This window comes from Salmo salar, chromosome ssa23 (assembly GCF_905237065.1).
Source record: "Salmo salar chromosome ssa23, Ssal_v3.1, whole genome shotgun sequence".
In the NCBI taxonomy this organism is placed as follows: Eukaryota; Metazoa; Chordata; class Actinopteri; order Salmoniformes; family Salmonidae; genus Salmo; species Salmo salar.
This window is the reverse complement of record NC_059464.1, coordinates 21427914-21445938: the sequence shown is the minus strand read 5'-3', so window position 1 is coordinate 21445938 and position 18025 is coordinate 21427914. Positions and strand designations below refer to the sequence as shown.

Here is an 18025-nt window from a genome sequence, read left to right as displayed (position 1 = left end):
TAATCCAATTCACGAAAGATAGAAATAGCACAGAGAAGAAAAGAAACGTGCCCGCGGTTAATGAAAGAGCATCCCAGTTTCCCCGTTTGCCTACTCCACCTAAACATTTCAAGAGTCATTAGAACTGTGCGCTTGTCACAGCAAACTACAGCCAGGCACTTATTAAAAACATGGATTTATTGTTCGAAAGTAATATTACCCAAATTAGGTGTTCCAACCCGATAATTATTTTATTAGTATACTATAACACATTAGAGAAAACTGTGAGTGATATAAATATTCCAATGCGATAAATAAAGGCGTTTTCTCCTGTGCACGAGCTCAAAATAAAATCCTGCAGGAGTGATCGAGCCCATCACTCCAGAGATGATGAGCAGACTCCCCTTACCTCGAGCAAATCAAATCAAATGTATTTATATAGCCCTTCTTACATCAGCTGATATCTCAAAGCAACTTGCGTCTTTCTGGAATGCTGGCGCGCGTGTCAGCTGTGAGCCAATCCGTGGCCCCAAACGTCACTATGTGGTTCTCATGGTCTGTGTTTAAAACGGTGCACCGCATTCTCTGACCACTTGAGCCTCGAGTTTATTCCTCTGTCATTGGTTACAGCGCGCAAAGACGATGCACCGCTAGGGGACCACCGTTCACGCACTGACACCTTCAGGTGGACACCGACTGTGGAGAGCATCTGTACCCTGGTAAGGCGATGGAGAACTCAAGCGTGGTGGTCACTGATGTTCCAACTGCTGGCCTAACAGAATTCCTCAACTTCACCATGAATGACACCATCTCCCGACTCTACGAAGGCTTCACAGATGAGCTCGCCATGACAGAATTACGCGTAACGAACGACCCGGTATCTCTGAAAGTCAACACTCTAAGGACTGCGTTTGCTGCTGGGCTTCGGGCTAAACTGCCACCGACGGAACCCGCTCACTTGGTGATTGCTTTTTGGGATTCCCCGCTAAATCACGGAATCAATGTGTTTGTAGGGATTGTCCTGTGCTTCACCATGCTGGGCCTAGGGTGTACGGTAGATGTGAGCCAGCTTGGGGAACATATCCGCAGACCCATCGGGATTCTGCTGGCGATAGTGTGCCAGTTTGTTATCATGCCCCTGGTCGCCTTCCTGCTTGCTTTGGCATTCTCTCTCGACGATGTGGCGGCTATGGCCGTGCTACTGTGTGGCTGCTGTCCAGGAGGAAACCTATCCAACATCATGTCGTTATTAGTGAACGGGGAGATGAATCTGAGGTAACTAAAGGAACGAATACAACTACCTCCCACCTTTCCAAGTGGACTATAAAATGTACCTCAAATAAAAAGATCTCAATTTATAGCCTACTTGGATGAATGGAAACCTAAACCTATATTAATTGATACATTGTCCGATATTGCACTTTATTCACGATGCCTATAACTCGAAGTTTAGACACACGTAGCCTATTACTTGGATTTTACGCATATTGGTAGAGTTTTACGCATGACAATTAAAATGGAATTTTACGCACGGTCGTATCTCCAGCATAGCCTACTGTTGGGACTTGTGGTCCAAATTGTCAAAACAGATTGATTTGAACACATCTTAATTTATTAAATAGAACACGATGTCATTATTTGAGGATCCATCACTTAATATTCGTCCACCATTCTAAAAAGTAATATTAATGTACTGGTCACTCTGCTTTTGGGGACTCGAATAAAGTTCATGTGACGGTGTGATACACTTTTGTCTTTATCTTTTCAGCATCATCATGACCATTTCATCCACGGTCCTAGCGCTGGTTCTGATGCCTCTGTGTCTGTGGATATACAGCCGCGCCTGGATCAACACCCCGGTGGTCAACCTGATGCCGTTCGGCGCGATCATCCTCACCCTCTGTAGCACTCTCATCCCCATCGGCCTGGGGGTCTTGCTCCGGTACCGCTACAACCGAGCTGCGGACATCGTTTTAAAGGTCTATAGAGGAAGGTTTGGAGACGGGTTGACTGGTTCATTGTGAGATTGAGAGCACTTGGCACATACTTTAGACAGCTAGTGAAAAGCTGTTTTGTTATATTCCTTTGCCCTTCTCCTTTTTATAGTTTAGTTTAGAAATATGACATTACACGAAATTCATCAATAAAATGTATTAGATCTAGGTACTATATAAAGAATACATATGTAGAATTACCTACATTATTTCCTGATTCTAAGTGTCACATTAACAAGACTAAAATAGTACATTTTATGATTAAACAGGGTAGTTTTGCAAGTAAAATAAATCAACATTTTTGTAAAAGTCATTTGTGGATCTTTTGACTTTGTAATCACGAGTGTGACATTGTACCCATTGAGTCATTTTTTATGTCTAGCTTTTAGTGGCGACAAAGCCTGCCCACATTGCACAGTGACCTCAGAGGCAGAGTACTGTCAGGGAGAGCCCCTCGGCCCCTCCCTTTCAGATGAATGTATCTAAAAGGCAGCTCAGACAGGAGAGGGAGGGGCACGAGATGTGTGACAGAGTCATAGAACTGGATGATAGATCCACAGAGGGGAAGGGATGCAAGAAATAACATCGATTCAAGTGGACCATGCTCACTTGTGGCTTTTCCTTGCTGCTTAATAATACTGGTTCTGTTTGAATATCCTGAAAATGCATCCATTGTTTCTTCCCTCCACCCTCCTAAAACTATCTGGATGTAGAGAATGCCGATGTCATAAATCCTTTGTTGATTCCGTGCTGTTTGTTTCCCCAGGTGTCTCTGTGGTCTCTGCTGGTGACCCTGGTGATGCTGTTCATCATGACGGCGGCCATATTGGGGCCAGAGCTGCTGGCCACCATCCCTCCTTCTGTCTATGTGGTGGCTGTCCTGATGCCTGCATGTGGCTACGCTGCAGGCTACGGCCTGGCCACCCTCTTCGACCTACCGCCCAACAGCCGCAGGACCGTGTCCCTAGAGACCGGGTGCCAGAACGTGCAGCTCTGCACAGCCATCCTGAAGATGGCCTTCCCACCACAGCTGATGGGGGTGCATGTATATGTTCCCTCTGCTCTACGCCCTCTTCCAGGCAGCCGAGGCCGGCATCGTCATCCTGGCCTACCGGATGTACAGGAAAGAGGTTCTGCACAAACCAGACACAAACCCACCAGGGGGCAACAGGGAGATTGGATATAATAGGTTTGAAGACGAGGATATGGGTTTTGACACTTCTTATGGGGCGGTGATCACGAGTGACCCAAATCTCATCATGCTGGAGCCTTGTCCGGACTCTACTCCTGTTTAGTGCGCATGAGACGATGACGGCCCACCATCGGTGGAGTGGCGCATAAAGACATTCAGGTCCGCTCATGACATCACTATCAAAAACAATCCTGCAGGAGTGTCTCATGACAGGACAGAAGACTGCAACTATTTATGAAGGGAGAGAATGTTACAAAATATATTTGAAGCAATTCATAAGACCATGAAAAAAAATGATGAACAGGTTCATAGAAGTAAAAAAAAAAGCATATCTGAGCTTACTTCAACATTTTTTTTGTATGAATCAAAATGGCTGTGAAAATGGATTTCATAAAATATATTCATCCACTCTCCCATTACTGATGCAGGACAACAGCGGTTTGCCAAATGTATCATGTCACTTGCTTGTAAAGTCAAACATGATCATGAGCTACATAGCTAACATTGTCAATGATTGTTTTGCATTCAAAGCAAGTATTCAAGTTCAAGGGTACATGTTTTGGTGCCTATAGTTTCAGTTGAAGAAGAAAAATCATGCAGTACAATTCTTCAACAAAACCTAACTACTCCATATCACCATATATGTACGATGACAACCCGTCTGTAAAATATACAATTGTGTATATGTTTATCAATGTATATTAAAATATATATGATATAGGAAAAATAAAACATCTACTGACACTTCTGCATTCTGTAATCTTGCGCAGTTCCGTTATATTTGCGGATTGGTCTTGGAGGCCAATTTAGGAGGACTGCCACACCTGCGTACAATTAATGAAATCGTGTCTCGTCAATCTATTTAAATTGGTAAACCAAATAACCCAAGTTGGCTGAGGAAAAATGGCTACATATGTAGACGAGTCGATCGACAGTTATTTCTATTCATCTTACAACCCTTATTCTGGCAGGTATCCCAAACCAAAAGGTGCGGGCTGGAGAAACAATTATTTGGCCAACTATGTGGCTACAGAGGACTATTTTGATAACCACCAGCGCGCGCAACTTAAATCCATCTTGTCTCAAATAAACCCCAATCTTACACCGAGGCTACGGAAAGCAAATACCAAAGATGTCGCTGTGCAGGTCAACCCGAAGAAGGATGTCTCCGTGCAGTGCTCCCTCGGCCCAAGGACTCTCATGACCGGAAAGCGAGACGCTTTGCGCAAGAGGAAACAGGAGGCCCAGACACCCGGTAGCCCTGCCGGTAGTCCAGGCAGCTCGGTGGGAGGCGTGCTCTACCCTCGCACACTGGCGGTCTACTCGCCTGTCGCTTCTAGGAGACTTGCATATTTTCTGGAAGACGACAAAGGGGGACCGAGTGAAGCACCGACCGGCGACCCACCTGAAACCGTGAAGGCCGGGAAAAAGAACAAAGGCGAAAAGTCTACAGAGGACAAAACAGAAAAGGCAAAGGACGAAAAGACTGGGCCAGGTAAAAAAACTAGTAAGAAGACTGACCGGTCAGTTACGACCGAGGATGTCAAAGCCGATCAGGATGGATCGGAAGTCAAGACCCGCGTGAGGTTTCAGGTGAGCCCCAAGCGCTGACAATACGTTTATTCGGTCAGTCTGAAAGACCCAAAATAAACATTTGACTTGTGAGTAATTGTATAAGTGGCTGTGTACAAGATGCTCTATGTAATTCGCATTCTGACTAGACTCAATGCCTTCCTAGTTTCTGGAGCAGAAGTATGGGTACTATCACTGCAGAGACTGCAACCTGCGTTGGGAGAGCGCATACGTTTGGTGCGTCCAAGGAACGAGTAAGGTATAGTAAGCTGGTCCATTCAATCCCTGACATATGACTAGTGTTAGTGCCTCTTATCAAGTGCCGTCTCTGTTTCAGGTCTACTTCAAGCAGTTCTGTAGAACCTGCCAGAAGTCCTTCAATCCTTACCGGGTGGAGGACATCACATGCCAGGTTAAGGATCTAGGCCTCTGTACATTGTTAAACTCACAAACCAACAGGTTAAACCATGACTTGACACTAAACTTGGGTCCTCCACTTAACCTTGTCCTCTGTCTCCACAGACTTGCAACAAGTCGCGCTGCGTGTGCGAAGTGACCCCTCGCCACATTGACCCCAAACGCCCCCACAGACAGGATCTGTGTGGCAGGTGCAAGGGCAAGCGGCTCTCCTGTGACCGCACCTTCAGTTTCAAATACATCATCTAGCAGGAACCTGCACATGAACATCTAAGTCCTGCAGCCCAGAGAAGCCCCTGTGCACATTTAATGAGGCTCTGGGATGGAGAATACTTTTGGATTTCATTATTTTCTGTTATGCCTTTTATTTTCATTATGATAGTGATTGCAGGAAAACACTTCTGAATGTGAAATAAAGTGGCAATACCAAGCAGTCTACATTCTGTGGCATTCTTCTCTCCCTGTCTAGGATGGCTTGTCAGTGGTTAAATGCTAATCACTATGCATGTGACGGTCAGTGGCGCAAGCTTGTAGTAGTATGTCAGCCATTGAGCTCAGCAGCATAGTTCAATGCACACCAAATTGGTCAAGTTAAGCAATAATTTTGCTAAAACTGTCTGGTCTAATTAACCTGAACTTGCAGTCAGAGGTTTGACTTTTAAATGTGTGGAAATAACATGTTCTGTCTGCAATGGGCCTTTAACTGAATAACAGCAGAGAAATTCATATCAAGTTTTTATTTATCCAGAGAGAAGGCTTGGTATGTGATGACAAAAGTATATTGGTAATGCATCCCTACAATAAACAATTTCAGGTAAATATCTGTTAAATAACTAAGATCAGCATTCAAATGCAACAGACAAGTTCTCTGAGGAATGAGTACAGTGATCGTTTACAATGTGCCATGACAAGTTTCCTGCAACACTTTCAGACATCAAGTTCATGTTTGGCACGCAGCAAGCAGTGCCTTTTCAGAAGCAAAAGCAGAGCCTTAATGGCAGCAGTTTCCCCTCAGAACACAGGGCCGTGGCACACCATCAGTGCAGCTGTGCGCAGCCAACATGGACAAACACAGGCCTCAGTTTCCCCTCATAAGTCTTCTTAGAGGAGCCTGTTCCGGGGTACAGGGCCAACATGGAGATCACAGTGGAGAAAAGGAATGCATAGGACTGGGCTTGGTTGGGCTGTGGCAGTCCAACAGGAAGCAGAATCTACGCTAGCTAGCGCCTTTAACCAGTTCAAATTGACTCTGAGCCACAATCCCCACCAGGCAGGCCAATCTTTGGGAAATGTTAAAGTTCGTGTGAAAGGATTATAATAGTGGAGCGGGTCATTAGTTACTCAATATCAGCCATCTTTCTCGCATTAGCTTCATACATCCTATTCGGATTAACAGTGCAACAAAAGTACAAGGGGAAAATACTGGTTTTACACTACATTTTCTAAAATATATACAGAGTAAAATAAGTTAGATGTTTACATAATGAGTTGTAGCCAGTCTGCACTTCTGTGCAATTATATGCATTTGTGTATACAAGAATATTAAATGTACACCACACAGCCTAAAGTCTACAGGTAGCTACTTATTTGGTTACAGAGTGAGTTTCATTAGAAGACCTGCTGAAGATGATGCTAGTCTCCAACGCAGGTCAATAAACAGATCCATTTATCTTTTTCCAGTCCCTAAGGGGGGGGGAGACAGCTCCCCTAGAGTTACAATTACACGTTAAATACCCTAACATTTACAACCTAGGATGTTAGCTCTAATAAAAAATAGTACATTTCTCAAAAAATATTATTGCAGTGCTTCTCTCTTTCAAGCATGCTTTTGAAAACTATTATATTTTTTTCTTTGTTTTTGTGTTTGTTTATGAATCTTGACAAGGACTGCCCTGTCCTCTCACAAAGCCACCCGGTTTCCTTCCGGACCGACTCCCAAGGAGCCCATGCTCCAACTCTTCTGCTACAAGAATAACACCACATCTCCCTGACCGAACCTCAAACCCCAACCAGTCTCCTGAGAGGGGCTGAGGAGGCAACTGGCCAATATGGGAGACCCATCAGGTAATTTCCGCCAAAACGCTTCCAGTTTAGCATCATCATCCCCATTGTCGCCTTCCTACTTCTCGCTCCTGGCCCAGTCTTCACCAGTCACATAATACCCCGACTTATTGCAGCTGAATTTGGCAAGGTGGCTTATTCTGGGAAAACAGATACGAGCTTTTAAAGTATTTTATATATGTAATATATATTAATATGAGTCACAGTTATTCCCACACATCCTTTAGCCCTTATTAGGTGGAGTCTCTTCTGTCCTCCCCTGACACACGTCCCTGTCTCCCCAGCCTCCAGAGCAGATGGAAGCTGTGGGTGGTACAGGAGAGGTCTACTGCAGTCCAGTCTAGACTAGTCCAGTCCAGTCTTTGGGCCTGAAGGCTCACAGTCCAGTGCTGACCACTGTGGTCTGGGGGGCCTGGGCCTGGCTCAGAGCCTCTCTGATCTGCAGGTTGAGCTCCATGAGGCGCCCGCTGGCCTGGGACAGGTCCCTGCTGGGCCCCACCACGGCCAGGCAGCCTGTCTGGCCCAGCGTCTGGTGACGGAAGTAGATGTGCAGGAGAGTCTGGACCGCGTCGTCTGACTCGTTCCCAAAGATGTCGTTAGGCCACAGAGACCTAGTGGAGGAGAGAGAGGAGGAAGAGAGCATCAGGACAGAAGACTTGACGCATGCCTGTGTAGTCTATACATTGAGGAATAGATGTAGGGTAGAAAAGATGTTGTCCTTCGTTTCTTTACCTGAAGGTTTTGACCTGTGTGAGGGCAGAGCCGAAGTCTCTGGCTCTCAGGGTCTCAATCAGTGATTGGATGGCTGTCTCCGTACTGGTCTGGGAGGCATCCGACACGCCCACATCCTCCTGTCCATCAACCCCCGACTCCACCTGCTTCAAACAGCTCTCAAGGATGGCCAGCTCCTCTGACATGTTGGTCACCTTGGAGACACACCCAAAAAGGTCAGATAACCACAGAGATAATCTCACGTGTATTTGAGCACGTGCAAGACTTGTCTAGAAAGTCAATGAAGCAATGCAATTAGTATTGATGTGATTAATTGAAAAATCTGACCTCATCTCTCCATGTGAGAAATGATTCACTCTCATTCAGGGGATTTAATGAGATTTATCTCCAGTAAAAAACCATGAGACAGCAGGGCTAGACAGCAGCAGAACATCTAGATAGGGACTGAGAGAGTGCCTGACTGTCACTATGTCTGAGTGCTTGTATGTCTGGTCGGCAAAATCGTGCGCGTGAGAGAAAGAGCATATACATGGAGGTATCTTGGAGAATGTTTATATCTTTTCTCCAGGGCACATTTGTACATCGTCATCTACAAAAATGGCTCATGACTTTACAGATCGACTTTTGCCGTTACAGTATCTTTCATTCCAAAAAGCATAAGCTTGCTCGTTCACCCACTGAATGGCAGGCACACACAATCCATGTCTCAATTGTCTCAAGGCTTAAAAAAATCATTTAACCTGTCTCCTCCCCTTCATCTACACTGATTGAAGTGGATTTACAAGGTGACATCAATAAGGGATCATAGCTTTAACTTAAATTTACCTGGTCAGTCTCATGGAAAGAGCGGGTGTTCCTAATGTTTTGTACACTCAGTGTATATACACAGGAAGCAAGTGAGTTTAATTGAGCGTGTGCGTTGTCACTGCTTGTTTTCCTTTCAGGGAAGATGTGGTGTCTGAAGCTTTCCTGAAACCAACCTGAAGTCCAATTAAAGAGCTCATTGGGGAAGGGAAATAAACCAAACAGACCCTCTCTGTGTTGACCTAGCACACACTGGTGCGTGAGACGTGAAACACTCCAAGTGTGCTTCAGTGGGTGACTTGCGATGTTACTTTTTGGCATGTAAATAAATGACACAACTGACCCCTATTAACACAGCCTAGAACTGTTTTCATGCTGCCCTTCTGTACCACCCACATGGAGTGTCCCACCACACAGGCCCTGTTGAGAAGTGTTTGGGTGCAAACCCCTTGCCCAGTCTCACCTCTGCCTCTCTCTTGATGGTGTCCACATGACTGATGAGTTTGCAGTAGGCCTGGAAGAGCAGCAGCAGCTGGAAGTGCAGTTTATAGAGCCTGCGACACAGCTCCAGCTCCTACAGAGAGAGAGAGCAGAGACAGTAACACACCGCTCACACGCGCTACAGCCACACCAGGTCATAATGGTCACGTGATAAGACGGACGGATATCCTGGGTTAGAGACTAACGGGGGAGGAGATGAAAGGGTTAACAAGGCGCGGAGCGATGTCCCTACAGCAGGGGTCTCCAACCTTTTCTAGCATGAGTTACTTTAAAAAAAAAACATTTAAACCTTGTGAGCTACTTCTTTTTTTGAGCTTTCAAATAGCTACTTTCTTCTCTTCTCCCCCCGCAGCTCTTCCCCGGGTCCTTAGTGTACAAGACAAAGTAGTGCACGGTGTTCTGTCAATACACCTTTGGAGTATAAACAACTCCACGGGGGGCCCTATAAAATCTGTGATTTCTTTCCCAAATTATGTTCTCAGTTTTATTTTTCCTCACTTCCATTCAGCCACAAGACCATTAGTGAGGTCGGGCACTGATGTTGGGTGATTAGGCCTGGCTCGCAGTCGGCGTTCCAATGCATCCCAAAGGTGTTAGATGGGGTTGAGGTCAGGGCTCTGTGTAGGCCAGACAAGTTCTTCCACACCGGTCTTGACAAGCCATTCCTGTATGGTCCTCGCTTTGTGCATGGGGGCATTGTCATGCCGTTGCCACAAAGTTGGAAGCACAGAATCGTCTAGAATGTCACCGTATGCTGTAGCGTTAAGATTTCCCTTCACTGGAACTAAGGGGGCCTAGACTGAACCATGAAAAACAACCCCAGACCATTATTCCTCCTCCACCAAACTTTATAGTTGGCACTATGCAGTCGGGCAGGTTCCCTTCTCCTGGCATCTGCCAAACCCAGATTCGTGCGTTGGACTGCCAGATGGTGAAGCGTGATTCATCACTCCTCCAGCCAAGTCCAATGGCGGTGAGCTTTACACCACTCCAGCCAACGCTTGGCATTGCACATGGTGATCTTAGGCTTGTGTGCAGATGCTCAGCCATGGACAGCCATTTCATGAAGCTCCCGACGAACAGTTATTGTGCTGATGTTGCTTCCAGAGGCAGTTTGCAACTGAGTACCCACAATTATTATTATTGTTATTTGTAAAAACAATTATTTACGCACTGCCGTTCTGTGAGCTTTTGCGGCCTACCACTTCGCAGCTGAGCCGTTGTTGCTCCTAGACGTTTCTACTTCACAATAACAGCACTTACAGTTCACCGGGGCAGCTCTAGCAGGGCAGAAATTTGACGAACTGACTTGTTGGAAAGGTGGCATCCTATGACAGTGCCACGTTGAAAGTCACTGAGCTCTTCAGTAAGGCCATTCTACTGCCAATGTTTGTCCATGGAGATTGCATGGCTGTGTGCCTGATGTTATACACCGGTCAGCAACGGAAGTGACTGAAATAGCCGAATCAACTAATCTGAAGGGGTGTCCACATACTTTTGTATATACAGTGTACTTTCAGAATTGTTTGGCGAGCTACTCATCGGTGGGCTGTAATCGACTTGTTGGAGACCCCTGCCCTAAAGAGAACCAACGAGGCCTAGGTGACAGTCTAGCCCTATTAACTAGCTACTAACCAACCAGAGGTCGGCATCAATATTAGCCATGGAGGACTGGGTTATACAAAGACCATCACCACCTGTCTGTCACGACCCCTATGGATAAGGTCTGTCCAACCACGGAGCTAAACCGACCAAATGTGTTACTGGAATTATCAAAACATTCTCTCTAATGCAGGAAACATGGAAGAGAATGGGAATTTGAACAGATATGGGAATGGTGCAATAAGCATGCAAAATGAAGGTAGACGAAACATGGCTTCACAGCTCTCCCTCTCCCGCTCCCTCCCCGTAACCCAGGGCAACATCCCCCTCTCAAATCAGGCAGACAACTACCACAATCATGATTTCATTTGCGCGATTTTACATCTGCTGTGCAAATCAGTAGGGATGAGGTAGGGGTTAAGACGTTGACAAGATTATTCAGTCAAGGCGAAGCCAAGAGTAGAGCATATATCTGCATACATGCCAATGATGAGAAACAGTAGGCTTGGGGAAATGATTTAGATATATGAGAGAGAGGTGGAGTCAGAGTGGGAGGGCCCAGGCCTTGGTTGGTTGACGACTGCGGCAGGTACCCGCGGAGAGGGATGAGATGGTCAGTGTGTTGTCCGGACATCATGATTATATTGGAGTCTAGAATACTTAGAGAACCACTTACTGCTAGTTTTTCCATTTGCTAATAAGCAAGAGGGTGAGCAGGTCACAAAAACAAACAAACAAAACAGGAAGAGAGAAAGACCAAGAATTAGTGAGCCTTCACATCGAAACCCTGATATAGTGACCTGACAGGCGAGGAGGGGAGGGGTAACCCCCCCCCTCCATCATAACGCCCATTCTCAGGTCAGGGGGGAGGCTTAGTCCCAACAGTGGTTGTTAGATAACACAGCGCACATCAGCTGGTCTAGGATCAGTGTGTTCAAGTCAAAGCAGTGTAGAAATACAGAGACAGGGACAGAGAGCTAAGAGGGGGGAGAAGAGAGCTAAGAGGGGGGAGAAGAGAGCTAAGAGGGGGGAGAAGAGAGCTAAGAGGGGGGAGAAGAGAGCTAAGAGGGGGGAGAAGAGAGCTAAGAGGGGGGAGAAGAGAGCTAAGAGGGGGGAGAAGAGAGCTAAGAGGGGGAGAAGAGAGCTAAGAGGGGGGAGAAGAGAGCTAAGAGGGGGAGAAGAGAGCTAAGAGGGGGGAGAAGAGAGCTAAGAGGGGGGAGAAGAGAGCTAAGAGGGGGGAGAAGAGAGCTAAGAGGGGGAGAAGAGAGCTAAGAGGGGGTGAGAAGAGAGCTAAGAGGGGTGAGAAGAGAGCTAAGAGGGGGTTAAGTAGAAGAGAGCAGCGAATGAGTATGTGCCTCTCTGCTGATGACAGTACAACAGAGCTTTAGTCTGTACTAGCTCATTTTTCACAGCCAAGCATGTCCTCTGACCTGAAGGGGGGCTATAAAGCAAAAAGGCTATAAATCTATAACCTCCAGCAGCGATGTCAGAGTACTAAACATTATCAGGGGACAGGAGGAGACCGCACGGTAGAGGTTCTCAGCTGTCCTCAGATCAGCTACATCTACCATGATGAGCTGAAGTAATACTGGCTTCAGGACCAGTGGACACACCAGGGTTCAGTAGTGATTATATCACTGGGCTTGTGGGTAGTTCAAATATGGTGTCGAGGACGAACAAAAATGTTTCAAACAGGCGTGTTATGATGCTTATCGACTGTTAGAAAAGGCACTCAAACACAGACTGTCGTCACATTTTCTGAAAGACGTCAATTTGCTGTGTTCAGATGGGTGTGGGTTAGTCATACCTGGGCTTGAGTGTTGGGTCGTTGGTTACCGTCTTTGTCGCGAAACGTCTTCCTGCAGTTCTCCAGCCACTGTATGAATGGGATGAGGGAGGGAGGGAGGGAGGGAGGGAGGGAGAGAATACGTCATGAAATTGATTGTCTTTTTTCTTTCTACGAGTGTGTGTTTGTGCAGGGGTCAGGTGGGGGAGTAGATTTAATAAAAGTGCTGTACTTAGCGAATTAAAGCGGGTCGGTTCCAGTCCAGGGGGGGTGGAGACCAATCTTCCAGGAACTGCACCCGTCTCATTCAATTAGCGCCCCTGCATCCCAGAGCCCTCTCTCTCTCTCTCAATCTTATCTGTTCTCTTTACCCCCCCCCCCCCTCCATCTCTCCTTCCTCCCTCCTGTCCAACCCTCTAACTGATTTAGGAGCGCCAGAGAATATGTTTAGCCCGTCAGCAGAGGATGTCGCTAGCAATGAGGACGCTAAATCCACTCATATCCTCCTGTGATTCAATGGCTGACCCGACGACGAGAGACACCCAACACATTTATCTCCTTATGACTCAGCTCATTGTCTCGGTTCTGTTCCCTCAGCCTCTTCCTCCCTGATCTGGGCTGGAGGTGAAATCGGACAGCTCATTGAGCCTTCAGGTTTTCCTCACTATAAATGAGAGGCCATTGAAGTACCACCCAGTGTTCTGGTGCAGGGCTGGTCCGAGTACAGATATGTGCTATGATAATTAGCCATAGAATAAGGATGTGTGATTGCGTGGTCTGGGGGTTTAGGAAACGATAGGTCAGAGTACTGTAACTGTAGATAGGGACAAGTGTGTAACGGGGACAGCTCACCTCCTCAGCCGCCTCTCTCTTGCCGTTGTAGGTGTCCAGGTGCTCCTGCAACTCCAGCACACTAAACTTCAGAGTCTCCAGCAGTCCACATGACACCAACTACGACACAGACCGGACGCGTTAACCAACCAACGAAAGGACAACCAACTACACAATGCAACATCACACGAGTGTGTCAACTCCCTGCAGTATAGGCCAAGTACATTTGCACTGCGTAACGTGCAATTGCGCACATAACAAGTACGGCTGATTATACAACTACTGCCGTCGCTAAAAATATCTCACCGACAAGCATGCTACAGTTAGCTTTCATCATGGTTCCCTTTTGCAACCAGAGAAATGATGCAACATAACTTCACATTATTAAGGAAGTGGTCATCTCTGTTTTAACAGGCGTAGACTCACCGTCTCAGCGTCCAGCAGCACCGTGGGGCACTGTGAGTGAGAGGTCATGACCTCCAGGGAGCTGAGGAACTGGTTCCCCATTCGCTGCAGCCGCTCTCCCTAGGAAACGCACTGACGAGTGGGTGATGAAGCCAAACTTCCTCTGCATGCTCTGCAGACACCAAGACAATAACACATTCAACAGAGCGAACACACACACACACACACATAATATATACAAAACAAACATACAACATATCCCACTGTTTCTTTCACCTTAAATAGTCGGGAGAACACGTGGAAGGTGTACACAGCAGAGGACCCATCCGTGTCCGACAACATCTGGTTGACATGGCAACGCCAGGCGTCCTCCTCGTCGTCATAGGCAACGGGCTGGAAAGCTGCCAGGATGGCGGAGAGGAAGGGCGAGGGGGGCGGAGAGGCCTGGATCTCTGAGAAACCATCTTGATCACCCTCATCCTGACTGAGAACAGACAAACACACAGGGTCTGTCTTAGCACCACTGACACACACACAGGATTCACCCAATTCTGAATGCTCTGACTGCAACCAAAACAACCTCACACTTCCTCCTCCCCTCGCTCTCTCTCTGCAGATGTTTCTGCTGCAGTGTTTCTTTTGCAGAGCTCTACTACAGAGCAAAGAGAACACATGGGTCTCCTACCATCTTAACACAACCACACACACACACACACGATACTCACAGGCCTGTGGGACCGAACAGCCTGATGAAGCAGACGGAGTAGAAGTATCTGATGCCTGCGCTGCCGAGCGCTGTGGAGGACACAGACTTCGTCCTCATCCTCATCTTAACTCCCTCTCCCTCCCTCTCTCTCTGCCTGCCGCTCCCTCTCTCTGCAGCACAGTAACAGTCTCTCTCTCTCTCTGCAGCACAGTAACTCTGAGTCTCTGCTAGCTGCACTAGCCTGCCTAGCACACGGCACCGTACCACACAGGAATGCAGAGAAGAGCTCTATCTGAGCCCAGCATCTGACACACACACACACACACACACACACACACACAAAAGGCCCCAATCTCACAGCAGGCAGCGCAACACCTCCTGCCGAGTTAAGCTTTCTTGTTGGCGCGAACACACACAGCAGAGCCCCTCTGTTTTCCGGGGGAGGATCATTAGGAGCTCTGCCATTCCCTCTAGCCATCAATCAAACTGCCTGGGTTTTGGAAATGGGGGAAATTAATTCTAGTACTTGTGTACTGAATGAGCAAGCAAGAAGTGTATACGTGGTTTCTACATCTCTGGTAGTTGAATAGAGTTGATTTGTGGCTGTACTGTGATCAGTGTCCTCTAGCCCGAGTTGGTCCACCTTGATGAGCGTGTGTATATAAAAAGGAAAGAGAGGAGCCAGAGCTGGCCCACCTTCTGAGAGATGCCCGCTGCTCCAGCCCAGCTCCACTACCAGCCTGGCCCGCGTGGGAGTAGAGCCAGAGATGAGCTCACCAATTACAGCAGCTCTTAAGACCAGAGAAATCGCAGACAGGCCAGGCAGACCCGACACACTCAACCGTCCACTCGATCAATTACTTGGGCAAACACAGAACGCACATACAATACTTGCTGTCACGACACCAAGACCCACCACACACACACACACACACACACACACAAAACAGGTTGGGAGCAACACATGGTCAGCTGCAGAGCAGTGCCCCTGGAGCAGGTTAGGGGGTTAAGTGCCTTGCTCAAGGACACGTCGGCAGTACGTGGCACCTGAGATATTGATGCCAGCAACACTCTGGTTGTTGACTCACTCCCCCCAGGTTCCGCTTCTCCACACGCAAGTCTGAACTGAAAACAGGATGTCAATCTAGAGACAGGATCAATGGATACCTGCCAACAATATACACCTGACGACAAACAGATATCTGACTAGAGGCCACAACCACTGGTACAGGTCCTCTGATACTGGTCAGTAGAGTACAGCAGTCTTACCTGGACATGTCGGAGAAGTCAGCCTCCTCCTCCTCACAGCGGTCGTCCAGCTCCTTCAGCGCCAGCGTCACGTCCTCCTCACACACAGAGCCACAGGGGCTGTCTAGGACGGGGGGCTGGGGCATGGCTGTGAGGGAGTCCCTCTCTTCACAGAGGGACCCCGGCGGGGTGTCTATGGCCGGTGGGAGAGGGGGGGCCGGGTCCAGGTCGTCGTGGGGGTCCTGGGAGTCGGTGAGGTCACACAGCTCAGGGGGCAGAGGGGGGGCGCTGCTGCCAAACCCCGTGTCCGTGCTCACGCTGCTGCTCAGCTCATCTGCTGCCGTCATGCTCACCCCGTCCTAAACAACAGCCAGCAGGGGGAGCTCAGGAGCAGGTCAGATATAGATATATATACACACTACAACACTACATCATTATACAAAGATACATTCTCTCGAAACCTCACAGAACCAGAACTGGTTGGTTGGCATGACAACAGCCCTTCTAGAAGTCTCCCTAAGAGTTACTTCAGTGGTTGCCAACTGTTTTCTGTTGTTGTTGCTTACTGTACCACCAACTGAATTTCTCTCTGCCCGGAGTACCCCCTCATTTTACCAGTAAGCTTATGGCCTTGTGGGTCTTCTCAAGAATCCCCTGTGGCTAGGCCAAGTACCCCCAGGGCTCCCACTAACCCTGGTTAGAAACCACTGATCTACTTAACCTTTATCTATGCCTGACAAAAACATTGCTGGCTTAATCTCATTTTAGAACATTCAAGAAAATAATATTAGAGGTCACGGTCAGCATAATTCAAGAGATTGATGTTCACTTTAAAGAGTTCATACTGTGTCTCTCTAGAGAAAGGGAACACACTAAAGAAATAGGGCCAATATCAATCTGGGAGGCTGGGAGAGCTAACGAGCCTTCAGATTAGACGAGATGTGTTGCACTCTGATCAGTGGTGGGGAGGACGGGGCTCATAGTGATGGCTGGAACGGTCTCCCACAAAACACCTGGTTTCCCTGTGTCTGATACAATTACATTCCCTCCATTCATTATTACGAGCCAGCCTCCCCTGCCCGATGCATTCTAACCCATACGGATGGATCATAAACTACCGATTTATGGCTCACACTAAATGACTAGCTCCAGAAGACCGTAAAACGTGCCATTTGAACACAATGACACATTGTTACCCGACTGACAATGACAAACTGCTGTGCGGGGGTAGTTACCTGCATTAAACCACAGTGTGCGTCATTAGACAGGAAACACTACAAGTCAACTGTGTTCATGGAAGACACGTCCACGGAACTGGGGGGGGGGGGGGATCTAGAACATGTAATTGAAATGGACGTGTTCTGTCTGTGCCTCGTTTCCCTCCATTTAAGAGTCTAAGGCACTGAGAGAGGAGAAGGTGGCAGGCTGCCAGAGCGTCCCTGAGGCACGATGGCTTCATTACGGAAAGCTTTTAGGAGTGGGTGGCCGTCCGGGCCGTCGTGGAGGGGGTGAGCAAAAGAATCAATGGTTTTATCTGGGGCTCATTACACTAAGAGCTGGGCCTATCATGGGGGAGATGTCCTTGAGGTGATGGGTACAGGCAGGGACAGGAGGAGCTCACAGGGGATCTTTATTCACATTACTGGGGGGGGGGTTCTCTCTGACTGAAAGCACCCGTTGAAAATCCCACCTCTCAGTTTCCCCTCGCACAATCCGCAGATGTACGTCCTGTGTCAGTGTGTATGAGATGGTCAATTCAGAATGGGGTCGTCGGGGACAAACAAGGGCGGCATACCATCAACACAAAACCTAAACATTATGTGGAAGAGGTGTAGATAATAAAATGGACTAATGGAAGCTGTTAGTGACTATGGGTTCCCTAACTGTGTTCCCTGGTGAACGGTCCTCACTGGTTATATCTAACGCATGTCTGTGTCGCGTCACAATGCTCTCTAGCGTAGCCAGGCTTAACGAGCTCATACTCACATATGGGTCTGCCCCGCTGGTGTCCAATGCTCATCACGTATTTAACGAGGCGTTTCGTTTTCAATGTTCAGGTTCCAAATTGAGAGGTGAACCGTTTCGGCTAGCCTGAGGTGAGCATTGACGATGATGTCGTCGTCCCCCCCCCCAATTACACAAGCAAGAACCACGAACCAGCTAAATCAGAGAAAGCAAGAGCCAGCCCACCACAA

The 18025-nt window shown here is 47.7% G+C and overlaps 3 protein-coding genes across 3 annotated transcripts in view; 2 read left to right on the top strand and 1 right to left on the bottom strand.

The window, feature by feature from the left end:
* The first annotated feature begins 584 nt into the window (after nucleotides 1-584).
* LOC106584105 (sodium/bile acid cotransporter 4) lies at nucleotides 585-3917 on the top strand. The gene is given in 4 exon segments (XM_014168967.2): nucleotides 585-1254; nucleotides 1748-1958; nucleotides 2740-3009; nucleotides 3011-3917. Coding segments are annotated over 4 exon segments (1287 nt in total). The 5' UTR covers nucleotides 585-706; the 3' UTR covers nucleotides 3269-3917.
* Nucleotides 3918-3941: 24 nt separating this feature from the next.
* Nucleotides 3942-5498, top strand: LOC106584106 (zygote arrest protein 1). The gene is made up of 4 exons (XM_014168968.2): nucleotides 3942-4758; nucleotides 4904-4996; nucleotides 5075-5149; nucleotides 5260-5498. The coding sequence occupies exons 1-4, from the start codon at nucleotides 4069-4071 to the stop codon at nucleotides 5401-5403; spliced, it is 1002 nt and encodes a 333-aa protein (XP_014024443.1). The 5' UTR covers nucleotides 3942-4068; the 3' UTR covers nucleotides 5404-5498.
* Nucleotides 5499-5876: 378 nt separating this feature from the next.
* Nucleotides 5877-18025, bottom strand: part of LOC106584104 (protein furry homolog-like) — a 70384-nt gene continuing 58235 nt past the window's right edge. The window contains 11 exon segments of the mRNA XM_014168954.2: nucleotides 5877-7826; nucleotides 7948-8141; nucleotides 9215-9325; nucleotides 11531-11548; nucleotides 12662-12730; nucleotides 13493-13591; nucleotides 13898-13996; nucleotides 13998-14048; nucleotides 14153-14360; nucleotides 15630-15707; nucleotides 15852-16189. Coding sequence (XP_014024429.1) covers nucleotides 7592-7826; nucleotides 7948-8141; nucleotides 9215-9325; nucleotides 11531-11548; nucleotides 12662-12730; nucleotides 13493-13591; nucleotides 13898-13996; nucleotides 13998-14048; nucleotides 14153-14360; nucleotides 15630-15707; nucleotides 15852-16189 — 1500 coding nt within the window. The 3' untranslated portion in view covers nucleotides 5877-7591.

What these genes read in the sequence shown, in the direction of transcription:
- LOC106584106 (XM_014168968.2), top strand. Translation starts at nt 4,069, where the DNA reads ATGGCTACATATGTAGACGAGTCGATCGACAGTTATTTCTATTCATCT. An exon ending in AGACCCGCGTGAGGTTTCAG is followed by an intron (nt 4,759 to 4,903) that starts GTGAGCCCCAAG and finishes ATGCCTTCCTAG; the next exon opens with TTTCTGGAGCAGAAGTATGG. An exon ending in TGGAGGACATCACATGCCAG is followed by an intron (nt 5,150 to 5,259) that starts GTTAAGGATCTA and finishes CTGTCTCCACAG; the next exon opens with ACTTGCAACAAGTCGCGCTG.